Source organism: Oryx dammah, unplaced genomic scaffold (assembly GCF_014754425.2).
Source record: "Oryx dammah isolate SB20612 unplaced genomic scaffold, SCBI_Odam_1.1 HiC_scaffold_8, whole genome shotgun sequence".
NCBI lineage: Eukaryota > Metazoa > Chordata > Mammalia > Artiodactyla > Bovidae > Oryx > Oryx dammah.
In genome coordinates, this window is record NW_024070192.1 from 12690117 (window position 1) to 12711789 (window position 21673).

A 21673-nucleotide genomic window follows, 5' to 3' on the forward strand; every position below is an offset into this window, starting at 1 on the left:
TCCAGAGAGACAGACAATGTCCACACAGAGAATAAGAATCCAGATGGCTTCCAGCTTCTCAACGGCACAAGAGCTGGAAAGTGAGGTTGCAGAGCCATCTCAGTGATGCAAGAACAGCCGGGAATTCCATACCCAGCAGGACTGCTCATTAAGAATAAAGACATCTGCAGAAGTGCAGAGCTCAGCTCTACTGTCAGATTCCTTCTCAAGATGCAATAGGAGATTGGACTTAACCAGGATGAGAGGAAGAGCTGGGAGGAGGGAGACTGCCAAGGGGGAAGTCAGGCCCTTCCTGCAGATGCCACACAATCTCCTGCCCACCTGCTCTTGGGCCTGTGTGTGCAAGGGCGTGTGTATGCGTTTATGCATGCCTGTGTGCACAGGGCACACGCGTGTTTTGAAGCTCCCTTCCCAGGGCAGCTGGCGTCTGTAATCAGGAGTCCCACTCAGGGTGGGGTCAGTTGCCTGTGGTTCTGTGGGGTATCAGAACCACAGGGACACACTCTATCTCTGATGGGCACCAGGTGCCCTGATGAGAAAGCCCAGTGCCAGCAACTGGTGTCACTAGGCATGCCTGGGGCCTGCATGACATGGTGGAGACCCCCCAGTCTTCTACAGAGCCTGTGAGACCTAGCTAGGCCTGTGACCTGCATCCCAGGGACCTGCAATCTCCCCTGGACTGTCCTGGGTATGGCTGGGTGGGAGGAGCCTGGGCCAAGGCCCCGGCAGGGTTCAGGGAACCTCAGTGCGGGAGGTCAGGCCCTACAGAGCCCTGGGCAAATCCCCAGCAGGTCCAGGCGCAAGAACTGTGGACATACGGGAGGGCACCGCCCCCAAGTCTGTCCCCTATCAGAGAGCTCCGCCCTTCTCCCCCAGGGCTAGGACCACCCCGCTTGGCCCTCCTGTGCGAGACAAGGAACGCTTGCCCGGCCTGACAGCACCCCGCCCTCACACCTCACCCCTCCCCGCCGGAGGCGGACCCGGAGGCAGGACACTGGGGCGCTGGGAGCCGCTGGGAGCCGCTGGGAGCCCGCAGGCCGCGCAGAGCGTGAGCCTCCCCCGCGGCGGAGAGCTGCCTCGGCAGCGTCAGCGGTGAGCTTAAGCTCGTGCCCGCTTTCTCCGCGGTCCCGGGCCCCTGTGTCCCCGTGTCCTCCGTCCCCCATTCTGCTCCCTGCCCCCCCCTGCCGCCTCCATGGAGCAGCTGCTGCGCGCCGAGCTGCGTACCGCGACCCTGCGCGCCTTTGGGAGCCCCGAGGCCAGCAGCATCAGCGAGGGGCGCGCCTACGACACAGATGCCGGCCCCGTGTTTGTCAAGATCAACCACAGGACGCTGGTGCGTGCCCACCCTCACCCATCCCATCCCACCCCACTCCTCCCCCACGGCCTGGGTCCGCCTCCGGAGCTGGAAGCAGAAGGGGCTGCGGGGAGGGAGGGCTGGGGGAAAGTAGGAGAGGGGAGGAGCGGGGCGAGGGGACCCGGGGCGCAGGGGAAGGGGGCGCTGTGGTCTGGTTCTGGGCCAACCCTGGCGTCATAGCCGCGGGGTCAGCTTGCGGACTTGCAGGGCTAGCACCAGCTGGGGGAGGAGGGCTCAAGCGTTTTCTGCAGGATTCCACGGTTCTCTCTGCTGCGGGGTTAATTTACTCCCTTTTGCCTGGATGCACAGGCGTTTTAGGTGTCTGTTTTAATTTTCCTACCCATCAAACTCGGAGGTGAGGCTTGGGGTCCTGAGCTGCTTCTGCCACTCCCCTGGGGCCCAGCTCTAGTCTGCATTCCCCTTAGTGGCTGGGTCCTCTTGGGCAGATGGAAAGAGGCAGGAGGGACCCTTGCCCGACTTTGAGGACCAGGTCCCTGCTCTTCTACTCACAGGCCTTGCTTGTGTTTGGACCTGATTTCCATTGCCAGACTAAAATATTGCTGTTACATATACTATATCCATGTATATTTCCATAGATATATTCACAGGTGGAGAAAGTCAGTATGGCTGACTTTCTGTGTGTGCACCCACAGAAAGTGCCGAGGATGCCAAGGATGGCGTTCCCTTGACTCTGGTGGGGGCTCCAGGGAGGCCCCGAGGGCCAAGCCCCTTTGAGATGCAGCAGTGAGTGGAGGGGCTGGCTGTGGAGGGGAGGAAATCCCAGGGTGATCCCTCTAGTCTCCCTGCAGCACTGTCCAGGATGGCCAGTGGGTTGGTGTTGGTCTGTTCCCTGCTCCATTGGCGCTGGGAACTGTTGGAGTCTGGTTTCAGAACCCAAATAACTCAGTGCCACCTACCGGGAAGCGTTATTGGGTTCAAGGTTCACACTGGCCCTAGAACCTTCACAGCTGGCTCCTGAAAGCTCTTCCAGGCTGGGATCCCACTATTTACCCTTGAAACCTTCGGTGCTGGCACACAGTAGGTGCTCAATCAATACACGAGAACAGGGGACAGGTGAAGCCCTCAGGATGTAGGCAAGCTGAAGCCCAGGTGTTTGCTGCCCCTCTATGTTTAGGAGCTCACCCTGGAGCATGACTGAGAGTCGCTGGACACCCCACTCCATCATTCTAGGTGTGGGTTGGCAGTTAGGATGTCTTGCAGGTTCTCCCTTCAGGTACTTGAGTTAAAAGATGGAATTCTTTTCTTATGTGGGCATAGATGTTTTGGTCTTGTTCACAAGGGTTAATTCTATAGCCAGAGTTAGTCACAAATCATATTATAACAAACACATTTTTAACCCAGGTGTAGTGTACCTGAAGTGAGAGTTCACCTAATTTAAAATTGGGATATTTGTGCAAAATGTTTTAGAAGTAGGAAGACCCCTGGGTCCCGGTGGAGGCTGTTCTGCTTCCCTGGGGCATGACTGTCTTCTTCCTGGGTGGAGTGGATGTCTCCTTCCAAGTCCCCAGGCCCTGCTGGGTGCTTGCCTCTGGGGACTGGCCCTGGACCCAAGTCTAGGCCCAGCTGACCCCCCCAGCCCCTGGCTTCCTGTGCCCCAAGTGTGTGCCCCTGTCACATTCCCATGCTGCCCCATGCTGCCCCTCATTTGCTGTAAGTGCCCCAGATATTGTGGGGCAGGTAACTTGGAAGGGGACCCAGGCCCTACCCTGGATCCTCCACTAACCTGCACTCCAAGTTGCCCCACCAGTACCCCGTGGCACCCTGTGGCACCCCAGCACCCCCATGGTCTACCATGACACCCCATGGCCTCCCAGCACCTCCCAGTATTCCCATGATACTCCCAGTACCCCAGCAGGCCCCACGGTATCTACATGGTGCTCCCAGCACCCCCAGCACCGCCCCCCCCCACCATGGCCTGTGCTTCCTCAGCTCTCAGGGCAGGCGCTTGCTGCAGACATCAGCATCCTGTCCACCCCAAGCTCCCTGCGCCACCTTGTCTTTGTAGCCCCTTCCTATCTGAAGGGGGCCACCTGCATCCCACTCTCTGCGGGGCTGATGCCTTGCTCTCCAGTCAGTTTTCGGCATCCGGAGGTCCTGGGCACTTGTGATTTCTGGCTTCAGCCTGGCTGCAGAGCCACTGTTGGCTTCGGAGTTCACAGCCGTGTTCTGGACGCAGGCCCGGCAGATGTTTGAGGGGGAGATGGCGAGCCTGGAGGCTCTTCGGAGCACTGGCCTGGTGCGGGTGCCTCGGCCCATCAAGGTGATTGACCTGCCTGGAGGTGGGGCTGCCTTTGTGATGGAGCATCTGAAGATGAGGGCCCTGAGCAGGTGAGAGACAGAGAGTGTGAGTGTGCGTAGTGTGTGTGTGTATTTGAGAGAGACAGACAGAGGGAAGGGGACAGAAGGACAGAGAGAGCGAGACAAGAGAGGCGGAGGGAACAGCCTCTTATTGAGCTGCCCACATCACTCAGTGCAGGAGCAGAGGCAAGGCCAAGAGCCATACCTGCCTCCCTGATGGAGACAGGAGCTTTTGCTTTCCACACAGGGCCAGTCTGAGGCTAGTTTGGCTTCACAAAGCTGCACCAAATAAGCACGTTTGAACCATCTGTTACTCTGTGTTTAGTGAACACCAGTGCCTGTTCAGTATGGGCAGTGAGGTCTGATCTAGTAATTATCTAAAATCTAATTATTAAAGTTATGCCATGCTAAGTCGCTTCAGTCATGTCTGACTCTGTGTGACCCTATGGGCTATATAGCCTGCCAAGCTCCTCTGTCCGTGGGATTCTCCAAGCAAGAATACTGGAGTAGGTTGCCATGCCCTCCTCCAGGGGATCTTCCCCACCCAGGGAGGGAACCTGAGTCTCTTATGTCCCCTGCACTGGCAGGCGGGTTCTTTACCACTAGTGCCACCTGGGGAGCTCCAAAGTTACGTATGTTTATTGTTTAAAAAATGGTGGAAGAGGCAACCTTGAAAAGAAGACTAAAGGCACATGACATCCCAGTGGCAGGGAGCAGTCACAGCTATGATGTGTGACTGTTGTTTTCTTTTTTGTGATTTATATTTGTTTTAACAAAAATTGGGACCTTCTTTTTTTTTTTCCTTAACATTTTTAGTATTTGATCCTTAATTCCTGGTATTTCCATAGGCTTCAACAGAAGCCTACCCTTCTTGGGTGATCTTACACTGTTTTGATGTTTTGGAGAAGATCATTGCCTGCAGTTCATTTTTCACTTTTTAAAGAACAGAGAGTTGTTTTTAAGGTATTTAAAACATTTCTCAAAATGGAACATGTTCCCTGGTTGTTGTTTCTTATTTCAATTGGCTGCATTTTCTTCTATCCTCAGTCAGGCATCAAAACTTGGAGACCAGATGGCAGATTTGCACCTTTACAACCAGAAGCTCGGGGAGAAGCTGAGGGAGGAGGAGAACAGAGTGGGTACGTTCAGAATGCTGTTGTGAACCCTTGACCTGGGTGCGTCTACCCTGGGTAGGTGCTTGGGGGGACATTTTAGTAATGGGTTGGGTTTCATGCCAACTGCTCATAGACTGCAGTGTGAAAAATGAGGTTGTTAAAAAAGAGTTTTGATGATAAGTTAGTAGAATTGGCTCATGACCCCTTTATACTCAGTCCTGTTGTCCAATGTGCTAGAGACAGGTATGTTCTGGCTGGTCTGTGTGTGGACCACGTCATCCCATGGTGACCTTAGCTGGTATCACATCCCTGGAAACTGGGCAGGCTTGGGTCCCAAGGCTGGATTGTTGTGGGGCTCAGGGATCTGGGAGGATGTGGCAGGCGGTGTGCCCCCATGATGTTCTTGGAGTACATCCTCAGCCACCCATATCCTAGCAGTGTGGTCCTGATGCTCTGCTGAGGTCTGATATTAAGAGAAAGATGAGCAGCTCTTTCTGTTAACAGGCCAGAGGGCTGAGGGTGCAGGGCCCCGGTATGTGGCCAAGTTCGGCTTCCACACAGTGACCTGCTGCGGCTTCATCCCGCAGGTGAGTGCCTGGCGAGGGTCCGCCTGCTTAGCTCCTGGCATTCCAGTGCTGCTCATTCCACCCCTTGTGCATAACAGAGTTCCAGTTCCCCTGGGCACCAGGAAGTCTGACTACCTGATTCCTGAAAGCAGAGTGTGAGCTGGAAGAGTTGATGTTGAGGTTCACTGTGGTGAGCTCAGAGTAGGCAAGGCACTGTGGGGCAGGTGGAAGAGCATTCCAAGTAGGGGAAACAGCAGGTGCAAAGGCTGTGGACAGAGGGCTGTTTTCCCAGGCAGAGTCACTAGGAGCAAAATCCTTATGAAGCTAGAGGCAGATTTTGGGATCTCAGTCAAGGGCCAGCCCTCAGATCTGGGGTACCTAGAACTGTACCCAGTGGTTTACCAGGATTACTAAGACCCTATGAATCTCTGCTGAAGCCAGCTCCCCCGGGGGTTACATAGCCATCTGGGGCTAGTGACCAGCACAATAGTGGTTCCAGGCCAGTGTGTCCCAATGTGGCTTGTCCTGCTTCAGATGTTGAGTTTAAGAATGCAAGTCTACAAAGGCTCGTTTAACGTCATACATTGATTTTTCAAGAACTGAGGAATGAACTTGTACACAGAACCCCAATGTGTGAAGCTGGTGAGGATGGAGCTGGCCTGTTAGGGACACAGGCAGCCACTGAGCACCGCCATCAGAGTCTAGGATCAATGAACCAACTTAGGTTAGTTATAGCCTGGCTAGGAAGGGGTGGGAGACCTGGGGGGACCCCTGGTCCACCTCCTTGTGCGGTGACAAGATGGTACAGGACATAGCATCTGACGGACACAGCCTGGAGGGTCCAGCCTGAAGTTTCAGGAAGCTTCCTACTCCTTGGGACGACTGAGTGGGCCCTAAGGGGCTTCAGCCATTGATGTGGCAACCCTGAATGATGGTACCCTGAGCTGAGCCCTCTTGGGACCACTGGCTTGGTCAGAGTACTGACACGGTTTCTTTGCTGCCATGTCCAACTCAGCTCCCTAGTTTCCATAGCAACCTCAGGAGGCAGGTTTTTACTGACTCATTTTATAGATGGGGAAAACGATGTATGCAGCGAAGCCAGGTGGTATCTAGTTGTGCAGCTGGTAAGTAGAGGGGCCAGCGTTTGGCCCTGTCTGACTTCAGAGCATAGACCCTGACCACTACACATGCTGGTTCTCTATCTAGGTGAAGCCTGGGTCCTCCCACCAGCCATGAACCCAGGTGGCCCTGCCTTGGTAGCTCAGGGGAAGTTCATGTCTTTCTGTGGGTGAGGGGATCATGGCCCCTCTATCCAGGGGGAGGGCTAGCCATGCCGGTCTCCAGCTCCAAACACAGTCTGTGTCTTTTATGACCTGGTCATCTAGGAGGAAGATCAAGGCTGGGACATGATGGGCCTAGGCAGGAGATGGGGCAGGAGGGCATGCCATCCCTATGCCTTAGGCCGTCTGGGGAGGGGAACTCCCATTTTCTCTTGAGGTGCACCTAGCAAAGGGGATGAACCCAGGGGTTCAGTGACCACAACCCTTAGCACATGTTGTCTGAAAAGTTCTTCCCTTAAGGAATTTCATTAAGTAACCATTTGTATAAAATAAGCTTTGCATCTTTAAAAAACTCTATTAAGGTATATAGCTGACATAAAATAAACTACGCTTATTTAAAGTGTACAGATTGGTAAGTTTGGACATGTGTACACACCTGTGAACCACTAACCACAGTCAGGTCAGTGTGTCAAAAAGTGTCACCCCGAAATTGTCCTAGTGCCCTTTTGTAATGTCTTTCTCCTGCCCTTTCCTGCCCTGGCAACCACTGATCTGTTTTCTGTCACCATAGACTGGTTTGCATTTTGCGTAATTTAATGTAAATGAAATCACATGCTGTGCGCTCCTTTTCGTCTGGCTTCTTTTACTCAGCACAGTCATTTCAGTATTCATCCATGTCATTAAACATGTCAAAAGTCCATTCCATTGTACAATAAACGACAAGTCTGTTTATCCATTCACTGGTTGATGGATATCTGAGTTGTTTCCAAGTTTTGCTTTTACAAATAAAGCTGCTATGCACTTTTGTGTACAAAAATTTGTGTGGACACATGTTTCCATTTATTTTGGGTTAATACCTAGGAGCCAATGACTAGGTCATGTATAGGTTCATATTTTGCTTTTAAAAAACATTTATCTCTTGTTTTGAGCTGTGCTGGGTCTTCATTGCTGTAGGGCTACTCTAGTTGCAGTGTGCTGGCCCACAGGCTTAGTTGTTCCACAGCATGTGGGACCTTCCTGGATCAGGGATCAAACCCATGTCTCCTGCACTGGCTGGCGGATTTATTTTTTTAACCACTGAGCCACCAGAGAAGCCCCATATTTAACTTTTTATGAAACTGTCGAAATATATTCCAAAATGGTTCTATCATTTTACATTCGCACCACTAGTGTAGAAAGTTCCAGGCCCCCGTACCCTCAAACACTTGGTATTTTCCTTTGTCTATAATTGTAGCCATCCTAGTGATTGTGAAGTGGTATCTCAGTGAAGTTCTATTTTCTCTAATGACTAAGGATGTGGAGCATCTATTCAGGTGCTTATTTGCTATATACTCCAGTACTCTGGCCTGGAAAACCCCATGGACGGAGGAGCCTGGTAGGCTGTAGTCCATCGGGTTGCTAGGAGTCGGACACGACTGAGTGACTTTGCTTTCACTTTTCACTTTTATGCATTGGAGAAGGAAATGGCAACCCACTCCAGTATTCTTGCCTGGAGAATCCCAGAGACAGAGGAGCCTGGTGTGCTGCCGTCTATGGGGTCGCACAGAGTCGGACACGACTGAAGCGATTTAGCAGCAGGGACATAAATGTTTAGGATTATTGTATCTTCCTCATTAGTTGACTCTCTTTCCATTGTGAAATGACTTTATAGTCAGTGTCTTTGCTCTGAAATCTACTTTGATATTAATATAGCCACTCCAGCTTTCTTTTAGCACAATTTATCTTTTCTATCCTTTTAACCTATTTCTGTTTTTATGTATAAAGTGCATGTCTTATTCACAGCTTATAACTGGGTCTTGCTTTATTTTTTCAACCTGTTGATCTGTCATTTAACTGGGGTCTATAGATGATTCATGTTTAATGTAGTTATTGATATGGTTAGGTTTGGATCTGTCTTTTTTTTTTAATTTGTCTTATCTGTTCTTTGTTCCCCCTTTATGCTCTTCTGAATTAACTATTTTTTAATGCTTTCATCTTGTCTCCCTTGTTGGCCAATGATAACATTTGTTGTGCTCTTTTAGTGTTGCTCTAGGGTTTAGGCAGTTTCCACGCATAACTCTGTCCTATGACCACCAGCTGCAGCACCAGCCCCTTCCTTTCCCTTGTCACTCAGGTGAACGAGTGGCAGGACGACTGGCCAACCTTCTTCACCCGGCACCGGCTCCAAGCACAGCTGGACCTCATTGAGAAGGATTATGCTGACCGAGAGGCACGAGAACTCTGGTCACAGCTACAGGTGGGCACAGCGGTTATCCTCTGGGAGAAGGGCTGTCCTCTTACGAGCCTTACCAGCACATTTGTGTGGGGCCCTCTGCTAGAACAGAGCCAGAGAGGGGACTGCTGAACCTGGAGCAGGGCTGGGCAAATTATGGACACATAAGTGTCCTGACTATTGGTTCGATCCAGAAACTGAGAAGGGGATGGCCCCTGAGAGCACCTCTCACTTCCTGGGTCATCAGATACTTAACCTCAAACTTTGCTCACGTGAAATGTAGGTGTTTGACTTGTGATTGGTGGCAGTTACTACTACTTTCTTGCCCACTCTTATGCTGTTCTTTCCACCAAGGCCCAAATGTCTTACCTTTTAGAGCAGGTGTGAACAGCAGGTGCCCCAGAGTGACTGGCTTCAAAACAGAACTCTTAAGATGTTAAAAACAGAACTCGCATATCAGTCCCTCATGAGCACGCTAAAAGAAATCTTATTGAACTCCTTACTGAAATAATCAGGCTACAAAAGAGGTGCAGATATGTATGTGCTATGAAATAAAAGAATAGCAGAGAAAGTTTGCTAAGTTACATACAAAAAAACTTCACTCAGATTCATATTCTACACAACGGTAAAACCATAACCTCCGAGGTTCTCTACTGTATGACAATCACTGATGTTGCAGAGCTTTTAGGCCTAAATTAACAGTAAATACCAAGACAAAATTACATTCCCCTGGAGTCAGAGGATCTTTATCTCTGGGCTTAGTAGGCAGTGGTGGTTGGACCCTGAGTAAACACAAGGTCCTCTTTACCTTATTTCCAAGTATTGGATGAGGAGACTGTGGCTCCCAGGCCTGTGATAACTCTATGTACCATAATTATTTTCTTAGGTGAAGATTCCGGATTTGTTTTGTGGCCTGGAGATTGTCCCTGCCCTTCTTCACGGGGATCTGTGGTCGGGAAATGTGGCAGAGGATGACAGCGGGCCCATTATCTATGACCCAGCCTCCTTCTACGGCCATTCTGAATTTGAACTGGCAATTGCCTTGATGTTTGGGGGGTTTCCCAGGCCCTTCTTCACTGCCTACCACCAGAAGGTCCCCAAGGCTCCAGGGTTTGACAGGCGGCTGCTGCTCTATCAGCTCTTTAACTACCTGAACCACTGGAACCACTTCGGTAGGCAGTACAGGAGCCCATCCCTGGGCACCATGAGGAAGCTTCTCAAATAGCAGCCCGCCAGTGTCCCTTGCCCAGCTGCTTGCCAAGGGACCAGGGTGTCCGCACCATGGCAGTTTCAGGGACAAATAAAGCCCATGGGGTGTCCGGGATGGAACTGTGTGTCTTAGTTTCATCTGCGTCTCTGTCCTCCATGCAGCTGGGTTAGTTTACTGGGGGCCCAGACCACCTGCAAGTTTTTTGCCAGGCTCATCACCTAGTCCAATCTAGGGGGAACATGGAGCTTGGATACTTTCATGACAACTGTACAGAAATTCACACAGATCTGGGGTTTGGTTACGTAGAAGTTGGCGTCACGGTCCCTGCGTGGACTCAGGGCTCCTGTTTCTGGCTTAGGTAGAGTTGGGAACCATGAAATGGGCCCAGCTCTTGAGCAGTGGCTCTGGGGCTGTGTTCAAGCCCACCTTTACTGAGGTGGGCGGGTGGGAGAAAGCCCCCTTACCCCTCAAGTGCTGGAGCCACTGCCCCTCTCCCGTGCTCCATTTGGCAGTTGGTAGTTTTGCTCGACAAGAGAGGGGCGGGCGGGAGTCTTGGGTAGCGGGTGTAGCCCTGGTAGGTACACGGGGTGTCCAGGGTGAGCGGGGTGTCACCGTGGAGGGGCGGGGCTGCCAGCCCCGCAGCCGCAAGTGTGGGTCTCCGAAGACCAAGCCGCCCACATCACCAATTATTTCGGGGCGTTACGAGCGCCCCGTCAACCCTTCTCTGTTAAGGACCTATCTCCTACTGCAGCCTGAGCACCTGTGGGCTGCTTTATATTGTAGAAAGATTCCCGACACCTGTCGGCGGTCACGGGGAAACTCAGCGCGCGTGCGCGGGGAAGGAGGCGCGGCCGGCCCGGAGTCTTGTGCTCCGCCCCCGCCCCGCCCCTGTCCCCTGGGCCCTGCCCCACCCGGGCTCGGCACGGCCTCCGCGCGCACTCTTTTGGTGGCCGGCGCGTTCCGTAGCGGGGGCTGGCGTGCAAGGTCGGAGTTCCTGGGGGCGGGGCTGGCGTTATTGCCGCCTTCTCAGCCTCAGGCATCCTGAGCGTCCTGTGCCCATCGCCGCGTGCCCAGTGTCCCACGCCCCGAGTCCCACGGCGCGCACCTCGCGCGAGGGTGTAGTCGGGCTGCCGAAGATGGCCCTGAGCGAGGAGCCGGCCGCGGGCGCCGCGGAGGACCCGGTGGAGGATGCCGCGGAGGACGCGGCTCTGGCCTGCGGCGCCGCCCTCGAGTCATTCGGCGAGAGCGCGGAGACGCGGGAGCTGCTCGGCCGCTTGCCGGCGGTGCTAGCTGACCGCTCGGCCCGGGAGGGCGCCCTGGAGCGATTTCGGGGTGCGCACGGGTTGGAGGAGGGGAACAGCGTGCAGGAGGTGCAAGTCTCCTTTCCTGCGGCCCCAGACACGGGCGTGCCTAAGATGGGGAGGGCAGTGGGCCTCCACCGTCACGAGGAGGGATGGTGGAGCTCCCCTGGGTGGGTCATTTTCCAGTCCTTGTCCCCACCCTGTCCTGGGACCACCGCAAAGCGCACTTCCTCCGAGACAGCTGTGTGAACGGGGCAGTGGGAGCAGGAGAGGCCCAACAGGCAGGAACGGGCGGGGTCCCCCACCCAGAGCCTTGTCCTCAGCGCCCGTGGCTCTGCGAAGACCATGCGTGCAGCCCAGTGCGGTAACGCTGCTCGGGCAGCGCAAGATGCTTAGTCAGACCCTTGCCGTTGTCTATAACGGATAACTTACAAACGATTCCTTAAGATCCAGTGGTTAGATAACTGTGTAGGGTTTTGTGATTCAGTAAAACCGTCCTTGGGGACCTTTGTAGCTATAGAAATTTCTACATGATTTTGCCTTGGTGGACTTGTGATAACAATTCTTAACTTCAGGAAGGGCACTCACTTGAGCAACTCCTCCTTGGGTTCGAATCCTGCTCTACCTCTTGGGCTAGTTGCTTGATTGTGCCCGTTTCTCTGGCTGTCTGCTTGGGTTAGCACTGAAAATACGTCGGGCACAGAACTGTCCTGAGGGTGAGGTGAAAATCCAGGGAGCAGTGAAAGCCTGCCTTCCCATTCATGGGAAGTGGTCAGATGTGGAGGTGTGTGGCTCATGAGAACTGCCATAGGCCAGGTGGGCGTGGGATCTGATAGGAACGGTTCTAGCTGCTGGTAGGAGTAGAAACCAGGCTGCCTGGGATTAAGAAAGCCATAGTATGAGGGGGTTAGGAGGGCACATGGCTTGATGTGTGTGGCAGAGGGAGCATGGAAGGTGTGTGTCCTAATGAAGGGGAGAACTCAGCTTGGCTCTCAGCAGGCAGTGAAGGAGGGAAGAAGTGAGGATCTGAGAGGAAGCTGCATTGAGCAAACAGAGAGCAGAGGCCGGGGTAGTGTGGCCCTGAGGAGGCGGGTGGCTGGGGGGCTCACTCCAGCTGGCCTGTGCTCTTGGGAGCTGCTTGGGAAGTCCGCATGGGAAAACTTGAGGGTTTCCAGGGCTCATGTTAAGTCTCACGTTTTTCTTTTTAGTAATAATGGACAAATATCAGGAGCAGCCTCACCTGTTGGACCCACACCTAGGTAAGAACAGAAGCTGAGGTTTTGATCATTTACAGATAATCATAAAGACCTTGGAATGTGTGTGTGTATGCGTGCACACGCACATGCCTGCGCACCAGCTGAGACTATCAAAAGATAAACTGCCCAGGTTGTTCTTGTTAGTGGGGCTAACAATAGTAACACCTCCTCCTGGAAGTGAACTTGGGAAGGAAGAAGGTAGTGATAGTAACTTACGTTGAGAGAAACATGGGGTGGTCATTAGGGTCACCAGCCCTTGGGCTGGATTGCCTGGATTTATATCCCAGCTCTGCCGCTGAGCTGCTCTATGCCTGAGTTTGTGGGATCATCAGTGCTGCCTGCCCGCCGGGCTGTGGAGATCTCAGATCACCAGAGAGGCACCAACAGTTAGCCTCAGTGTGCACACAGGTGCCTTTTAAAAAGTGGGCTGGTGCTGTGTGTGTTGATTTTTCTTTTTTAAGTAACCAGCAGGTTTTGTGGAAGGTCAGCATTCTGAACTCTGCGTTGTCTTGGGCAGAATAAATGCATTTCATGCCTGTTTGGCTGGGTGGGGATGGAGGGCGTGGGTCCATAGTCTCTGATCCAGTTATGTCAAGTCCAGGTCTTGAGTTTCTTTCTCAGGAGCCTTTTTTGCCTTGGAAAGTTTCTGGAGCTTGATATTTTAGGAGGGTATGACTCTTGGCCTTTTTTGTTTGTTTGTTTTCTTAAGTGTTTTTATTAAATTTTTTTTAAAAATGAAGGATAATTGCTTTATAAAGCTGTATTCGTTTCTGCTGTACATCAGCATGAATTAGCCATAAGTATATGCGTCTATCCCTTTCCTCTTGAGCCTCCGTCTCACCTTGCCTCCCCCATCCCACCTCTCTAGGTTATCACAGAGTGCCGGGCTGGGTTCCCTGTATTACACAGCAGCATGCCCCTAGCTGTCTGTTTTATGCATGGTAGCATACATATGGAGAAGGCAATGGCACCCCACTCCAGTACTCTTGCCTGGAAAATCCCATGGGCAGAGGAGCCTGGTGGGCTGCCGTCTATTGGGTTGCACAGAGTTGGACACGACTGAAGTGACTTAGCAGCAGCAGCATATATATATCAGTGCTCCTGTCTAAATTCGTCCGACCCTCCCCTTCCCCCTCTGTGTCGACAATCCCATTCTCTTCTTATGTTAGGCATTAGCTGGACAATTTTACTGTAAAGACTTGCATCTTTTGGTACATGGGGCTTTGCTTCTGGTGTGCTTTTGATCGCTTCTCTGCTCTGCCTTCTGGTGTGCCTGTGAACTGGGTATTGAATTTCCAGGAGTGATCCTGTGGGTCCCTAAGCTTTTTCCTTTATAGTCCTACTTTCAGATCTTTGTTTTTGCACATAGAAGCTGTTCTTGAATTATTTTTACAGTCATTTTTACTTTCTAAGAGTGCTTGTCCTTGGTTGGGTGTATTTCACAGTTGTCTTACTGGTCAGGTTTTCCTCCCTGGGGAGCACATGCCTGGCTGCTGTGTCCCTCGGCCCCCCGTGGGGAGGGGAGTCCCATGGCCCCATGGGGAGGGTCCTGTAGTGGGCTTCCTAACCCAGAATTCCCTTTTGAGTCAGGTACCAAGGCTGGCTTCTAGCTCTAAGCCCTTTAGCCTACTGTCTTTGGGATACCTCTGTCCAGGAGAGCTTTATGTGATGATGGAATGTTCTGGATCTGTGCTGTCTGTCTGGTAAGGTCACCACTAGGTACATGTGGCTGTTGAGCCCTTGAAATATGGCTCGTATGTTTGAGGAACTGAATTTTATCTTATTTCATCTTATTTTCTGTTTTCTTCTTTGAATTTAAAAATTGATTTAAGTTAAAAAAAAAAAAAAACAGATGTGGCCAGTGGCTATAGTATTCTCCCCTCTTGAGTAAGCCTTTAGTTTTCTGCCTGGATTGGCACAGGGCTGTGGTCTGGAGACCTTGGACCACTCCTCCTGTTTTCAGCCCCACCTCCATTCTGTCCTGGGCTGTCCCTGGCAGCTCAGGCCTCTGGCCTCAAGCTATGGCACAGGAGCTGCTGCTGTGCTTTCCCTGGGTGGCTCAGTTACAGCTTGGGCATCATGCTGAAGTCTCTTGGCTGCTGTTTCTTCTCTTCCTTGTGGATTTGTTTCTCTTTTTTGATTTATCTCTGCTGGTCCCCAGGTTCTCCTTTTTCCTCTGGGGTCAGCTTTTCCTTGTAATTTGATCTTTTCGTCTTGCTGGTTCAGACCAAGTGGATGCAGACAACGGCTCCTCTGCTTCTGTTTTGTAAATTGGAGCATTTTCATCTGGGCTTTTCCTGAATGGGATTCTGATAGGCAGCTCCTTGTGGGGCAGTATGACGAGCTGATGGACAGATTTTCTCTTAGAGCCATTGAGTTGGTTGAGAATTCTCTATCACATTGAGGATGCTCCAGATGCCAGAATGAAGGCCTTATCTGGGGCGCCCTTTTCTTCTCCGGAGAGCCCTTCATTTTCCTAAGAGTTGGCTCAGAGCTTGGTCCCAGTGGAGTGAGTCTGGGGCTAGTGATTGCAAGCCCTTCCCCACCTTGGGCTGCACCGTGCCTCCTGACTCTGGGCTCTCCTTGGTTCTGCATTTGGGCATCTATAAAGTGGGCTTCTCTGCCTGTTTAATTTGGAGCTGGCTTTTTTTCCCCCAGAAGTCTTTACATCTGCTCTCTCCCATTCTTGCCATTGCTCAGGACTTTCCGTTTTGTGCAGCTGTGCTTTTATTCTACTGGCTCTTAGGAGAAAGAGGAAGCAGATGTGTATGGACTCCTGCTCTGTCCAGTTTTGTGCTCTTCCAAGCAGCCCACCCACCTCTGCACAGCTTAGAGTTGCAGGAAGTGGAAGTGCTGCGCTTCGGATTTGTTGTTCAGTCCCATCCGACTCTTTGTGACCCCCTTGGACTGAAGCACACCAGGCTTCCCTGTCCTTCACTGTCTCCTGGAGTTGGCTCAGACTCATGTCCATTGAGTCGGTGATGCCGTCCAACCATCTCATCCCCTTTGTCCCCTTTTCTTGCCTTCAGTCTTTCCCAGCATCAAGGTCTTTTCCAGTGAGTCAGCTCTTCACACCAGGTGGCCAAAGTATTGGAGCTTCAGCTTCAGCATTAGTCCTAATGAATATTTCCTTTAGCATTAACTGGTTTGATCAGTCAGTTTGGGCTTTTGATACTTAACTTCAGATTCACCTTATGTTTTTATCAACGGTATATATCATTGCCAAAATGAGATTTGAATATTTGAAATCTTTACCAATGTAAAGTTAACCTATTAAAGAGGGTAAAGGCATCATGTGCTTTTATTTTGCATTTTGTTGTTTTCTCGTGAAGATTTTTTTTTTTAACGTTTATTATTACATTTGCACAATATTTTCCCCCTTTGTGAATTGCCCATTCATACTCATTTACTCTTAATGTATTTACCTTGTTCTAAATGATTTTTAATGCTTCAGTTTAATCATCACAATATCCTGGTAATACTTATGGAAGGTCGTTGTTTTTGAAACTTTGGGGGTATAGCCAGTTAACAACATTGCGATAGTTTTAGGTGCACAGCAGAGCAAGGCAGCCATATGTATAATGTATCCATTCTCCCCCAGTCTCCCCTCCCATCCAGGCTGCCACATAACATTGAGCAGAGTTCCTTGTGTTGTACAGTAGGTCCTTTTGATTATCCATTTACTTGGCTGTGTCAGGTCTTAGTTATAACCCCTTAGGTCTTAACCCGCATCCCCTGCTTTGCAAGGCAGATTCTTAAGTACTGGGCCACCAGGAAAATCCTGGTTATCCATCTTAAGTATGGCAGTATGTACAGGTGGATGTCTCAAGCTCCCTAACTATCCCTTCCCCCTACCCTTCCCTCTCTGCTAATAGTAAGTTCCTTTTCTAGGTCTGTGAGTCTGTTTCTGTTTTGTAAATTATTTCATTTGTATCATTTCTTTTTAGATTCCGCATATTCCTTATATAAGGGATATCATATATTTGTTTCTCTGACTTCACTCAGTATGACAGTCTCTAGGTCCATCCATATTTCAGCAAATGGCATTATTTTGTCCTTTTTTATTCTGTGTCTAGTAACTTTTGAGTGGATGATTGACATTGTGATTTTTATGTTGGGTGGCTTTAAGGTTTTTGTCTTTAAAGAGTGAAGTTTGGCAGACAGTTTAGTTAATTGCATATCATGTATATCCTTTCAGTCCTTTATTTTAAGCTTTGTTAAGGCAGATATAGCTTTTTCTCTAGGTTTTCTCTAATTTAGTCTTACTACTAAGTAAAGAATTTTCTGGAGTGTCTGCTGGTGGCTCTGGGTGTTCAACAAGGACTCTGCACTCTGGCCCGATGGAGTTTGAATGTCAGCCCTGTATGGGCTATGGGAACTCTGCCTTAGAGCTTCCTGGCAGTTCTTACCCAGCCTAGTGGACTCTAGCCACTGTGCATGTGAAGATTCAGCCAGAGGTTTGAGGGGACCTTTCAGACTTCCTGAGCTTGTTTTCTGCTTAGCTTCTTCTGGCATGTTACCCTGCAGATTTCAGCTAAAGCAGCTTCTGCTCTGTTTGAGTCCCCCTTCTCTGCATTGGGTTCTAAAAATTATTTTCTAGTGGACAGCTTGGGCAGCTGTAGAGTCCAGTTGGTTGGTTACAAGTCGCTGTCATCCTAGTGCCTGAAAATACTGAGTTGGCCAAAAAGTTCATTTGGTTTTTTTCGTAAGTGGGCTCTAGTAGTGCTTGGTTGTCTTTAACTTCATTTGAAACAGTTTTGTTAGATTATATTGTGACAGCTGTCATATCAGCATCCATTAAAAAAATTTTTTTATCAAAATTGGTGAGTTTTTCTATAGCCATTTTAATAATGAAGATGGAAGAAAAACAACATTTTTGGCTTACTATGCTTTATTATTTCAAGAAAGGTACACGGTGGAAATAAAACAAAAGGTTTGGGCAGTGTATGGAAAAGGGACTGTGAGTGATCTGTCAGAAATGGTTTGCAAAGCCCCATGCTGGAGATTGCTCACTGGACAGTGCTCCATGGGCAGATAGACCAGTCGAAGTTGATAGCCATCAAATTGAGACATTAATTGAGAACAGTCAGTGTTATACCGTGCAGGAGATAGCCTACATACTCAAAATATCCGAATCAAGTGTTGAAAATCATTTGCACTTATTTTCTCATTAAATAATCTACAGTGTTAAAAAAAAAAAATCATTTGTACCAGCTTGGTTATGTTACTGCTTTGTTTGGGTCCTGCATAAGTTGCGAAAAAACCTTTTCTTGACCATATTTCTGCATGTGGTACTCTACTGAAACATAGTGAAAGGGTTCTGTTTTTAAAAACAAACTGTGATGGGCAGTGACGTGGGTGCGATACAGCAGCGTGGAGCAAGAGAGATTATGGGGCAGGTGAGCTGAATGACCACACCAAAGGCCGGTCTTCATCCGAAGGAGGCAATGCTGTATTTATGGTGGGACTGGCAGGGAGTCCTCTCTTAATGAGCTTCTTCTGGAAAACCAAACAGTTAATTCTAACAAATCCTGCTCCCAGTTAGACCTACTGAAAGCAGCATTGGAAGAAAAGCATCTGGAATCAGTCAGCAGAAAACACATCATCTTCCATCAGGATAACACAAGGTCGCATGTTTCGTTGATGATCTGGCAAAAACCATTACAGCTTGGCTGTTCTAATGCATCTGCCATATTCAAGAGACACTGCACCTGTTTTTGGAAAAAAAAGATGTATTTTTGACTTGTGCTGGGTCTTTGTTGCTGCGCAGGCTTTTCTCTAGGTGTGGCGCGTGGGCTTCTCCTTTCAGTGGCTTCTGTTGCTGTGGGGCACGGGCTCTAGGGCACACGGGCCTCAGTAGTGGCGGATCTCGCTCGAGAGCACAGGCTCAGTAGTTGTGGCGTACGGGCTTAGCTCCTCCATGGATTGTGGGATCTTCCTGGATCGGAGATCGAACCGGTGTCTCCTACATTGGCAGTCAGATTCTTTACTGCTGAGCCACCAGGGAAGCCTCAACATTGCACCTTTGGATTTCTGTTCATTTCAAAGGTCTTTACTGAATTCTCCTGATGGAAAAGATTTCAAATTCCCTGGAAGGCTATAAAAGGCACCTGGAACAGTAATTTGCTCAAAAAGATAAAAGAGTTTTGGGAAGATGAAATTATAAAGTTGCCTGAAACATGGCAAAATGTAGTGGAACAAAATGGTGAATATGTTATTTGATAAAATCCTTGGTGAAAATGAAAATATGTCTTTTATTTTTACTTGAAAACCCAAGGAACTTTTTGGCTGACCTAGTCCAATTGTTGGGTTGTCTAATTGTTGGTAGTGGTAAGATAGTTCCATATCAGTTATTCCTTTATAACTGGAAGTGGAAATCCTTTTAATCCTTTTTGTCTGTCTTATTTGTTGTTTAGAGCCAGATGGTTCTAAACATAGTAGTTGTAGAGATGTCTTCTGTAAAGCATGGTATTAGATATTGATTTGAGACAGAGTAATAAATAATATTTTCTCTACATTTTAAAAGCAGGAGTGAATGTTAATTCTAATTCCCTTTTGGAAACTGAAGATGAAACCTTTTCTTTTGCTCTGTTGATACTTGGATTATAGAGATTTACTAATATTAAACTATTCTGATATTTCTAAATAGCTCTTTTTCCTTTGGGCATTTTTTTTTTTTTTTGAAGAAGGGGAGACCGCAAGGGCCGCGCCGACGTCCGCGTGCCGTCCTCCCTCTCCCCGCCAGCCGGGACAGAGGGAAGGGACACGTGCGCGGACGCGCGCCGCCGGCCCCCCGGCCCCGCGCGTCCCCCTGCCCCCACCGCGGGCAAGGGGACGGCGGGGCCGCCCCGCGGCCCCCCCGGACTCTCGTCCCCTCCCCCCCCCCCCCCCCGTGGAGGACGGCGGCCGCCCGCCCGCGGAGAGGCGGGGCCCCACGGAGGGAGAGAGAGAGAGCGCGCGCGAGAGAGCGCGAGAGCGATGCCGGGCACGGACACGGACGGCCACCGACCCCGGCGGGGCCGGAGCGACAAACCCTTGTGTCGAGGGCTGACTTTCAATAGATCGCAGCGAGGGAGCTGCTCTGCTACATACGAAACCCCGAGGGCATTTTGTTTTAATGTCATGTTGACGTTTAATTTAATAGCAAATGTTTTATGTTTGTTTTTCCCTAGAATGGATGTTGAACTTGTTGTTGGAATTTGTGCAAAACAAGACATCTCCTGCAGACCTTGTACATCTGGCTTTTAAATTTCTTTACATCATCTCCAAGGTAATATTTAGATAGAACATTGTAGCTGGCAAAACACTTTCTTGATAAACTTGGTCCAGAGGTACCTTCCAAAATGCTACCAGGAAAGATGGTTCTCACACAAAAGTTGTGGGTTTCATCGTTTCTCTTTTTACCATGTGCTGGGGATCAGTTGTTAGCGACCCAGGGGGTCCTTTGGCTGCAACAGCATTTTTCAGCATTGCTGTCATCATCTTGCACTTGAATGGATAAGCCATCAGCTAACCAGAAAGGGAGGGAGAGGGTATATGTACACATACATTCATGTATATATATGTGAGTAACTGAGAAAAGTTTCCTACGAGGAGAAGGCGAACAAGCTTGGAAGCAGAAATGCTTCTCAGACATGAATGTGCAGATGGGTTTCTGGGGATCTCGTGGGGTGCGAATTCCTAGATAAGGGGTCTGGGATGAGGCCTGATACTCTGCATTCTTGCAGGCTCCCTGGTGATGTGTGTGCTGGCCTGTAGATGCACCATGGGAGAGACTCGGCCCTCCCAGCTGGGGTTTTGCCTCTGTGGGGCCTGTATTGTGGCGGAGAGAGGCCTGCGTGCACACTCCTTGCCCTCGGTTGGTTGAATGTAGGGTCTCCTGAAGGTGTAGCGCCGCATTTCACGGAAGCCTTAATGAATCTGGGACCTTTTGGGTTCTCGAGGACTTATTCCTCATAATCAAGGTAGAAGCAAAACTTGTTAGTTTGTAACATACCTGTATTTCTGATGGGCCAAGATTGGTTGGTCAAATTCGGACAGAACACATTTCTGAAATGATTCAAGAAGGAAAGGTGGCTTTCTTATTGTTTAGTCTTACTGAGTTGTATCACTGTAATATGTAATTCGATCATTGGGTGGCATAGGTGGTGATTTTTGATAATAGAGAAATAATCTTGCTACTTTCTGTATTTTCTAGTTATATAACTCAGTATCTTTTTATTTGATAGGTTCGAGGATATAAAACATTTCTTCGTTTATTTCCACATGAAGTGGCTGACGTGCACCCTGTTTTAGACATGTTTACAAATCAGAATCCTAAAGACCATGAAGTAAGTGTCCCTTTCCCCTCCCCACTCCTCGCTGATTCCTTGGTTTGCCTGCTTCTACACTGGCAGGTTCCGTTCCTGTTTCCTTCAATTTTATCGTGTGTTATTTTATGCCATTCCTTCTTTTTCATTTGTTCCTTTGATCTTCTCTTTTTACGTATGTTGCTTTAAATTATTTTCTTTTCAAAATGCCCTTTATAAAGAAAACTATACCTGAATATGGTGTGATGATAACTATTATTATCCAAAATTTTTTTAACTTAAAATAGAACTATGTTGGGGGTCCTCAAGACCACTCCAAGTTTAGGGATTCCCTAGGACCACTACAAGAATTGGCGTCTAGTTATCCTCCTATGACTTACTCCAACAAAATCAGCAGAGGGAGAAGGCATATGGGGTGAAGTCCAGAGGAAACCAGGCATGAGCTTCCAGAGTCTTCTCTCCATTGGGTCACCCAAGGCACTTGTGATTTCCCACAGCACCAAGCTGTGAGAACACATGAAGTGTCCAACAGGAAGATCACAGGGGCCAGCACCCATAGTTTCTAGGAGGCTGGTCACATGGGTACTCTGCCAGGTACATAGGAAAACACGGCAGGTGAACAGGTGTTAGGCATAAGCCACATGGTGTGTGCCAGCGGTCTGAGCACAGAGTGAGCCTCATCAGTTAGGAGGCAGTGGGAATGTTCCCACAGGTCAGGCTCCCAGATGGCTGCCGATGGCCAGCCTTGCAG

General features: G+C 49.7%; 2 protein-coding genes and 1 long non-coding RNA gene across 5 annotated transcripts in view; 2 read left to right on the top strand and 1 right to left on the bottom strand.

The window, feature by feature from the left end:
- Nucleotides 1-517: 517 nt before the first annotated feature.
- LOC120866913 lies at nucleotides 518-19710 on the bottom strand. The gene is made up of 3 exons (XR_005721772.1): nucleotides 19643-19710; nucleotides 15428-15431; nucleotides 518-529 (listed from the first exon to the last, which is right to left on the bottom strand). It is a non-coding gene; the product is annotated as an uncharacterized LOC120866913 (long non-coding RNA).
- Nucleotides 907-10175, top strand: FN3K (fructosamine 3 kinase). Its single transcript, XM_040244927.1, has 6 exons — nucleotides 907-1333; nucleotides 3552-3703; nucleotides 4721-4812; nucleotides 5293-5375; nucleotides 8748-8870; nucleotides 9733-10175. Exons 1-6 carry the CDS (start codon nucleotides 1193-1195, stop codon nucleotides 10069-10071), a joined length of 930 nt encoding a protein of 309 aa, XP_040100861.1. The 5' UTR covers nucleotides 907-1192; the 3' UTR covers nucleotides 10072-10175.
- The window catches only part of TBCD (tubulin folding cofactor D), a 145222-nt gene continuing 134622 nt past the window's right edge, over nucleotides 11074-21673 (top strand). For 2 of the 3 annotated variants that reach the window (XM_040244922.1, XM_040244920.1), the window contains exons 1-4: nucleotides 11076-11388; nucleotides 12566-12616; nucleotides 19786-19883; nucleotides 20842-20943. In XM_040244922.1, the coding sequence (XP_040100856.1) occupies nucleotides 11193-11388; nucleotides 12566-12616; nucleotides 19786-19883; nucleotides 20842-20943 (447 nt within the window). In that variant the 5' untranslated portion in view covers nucleotides 11076-11192. Of the gene's footprint in view, nucleotides 11389-12565; nucleotides 12617-19785; nucleotides 19884-20841; nucleotides 20944-21673 lie in introns of all 3 variants that reach the window. The other variant, XR_005721771.1, reaches the window with a different exon arrangement.

Coding starts and splice junctions, on each gene's coding strand:
- FN3K (XM_040244927.1), top strand. CDS start 1,193: ATGGAGCAGCTGCTGCGCGCCGAGCTGCGTACCGCGACCCTGCGCGCC. Junction 3,704..4,720: donor AAGATGAGGGCCCTGAGCAG/GTGAGAGACAGA, acceptor TTCTATCCTCAG/TCAGGCATCAAAACTTGGAG. Junction 4,813..5,292: donor GGAGGAGGAGAACAGAGTGG/GTACGTTCAGAA, acceptor TTCTGTTAACAG/GCCAGAGGGCTGAGGGTGCA.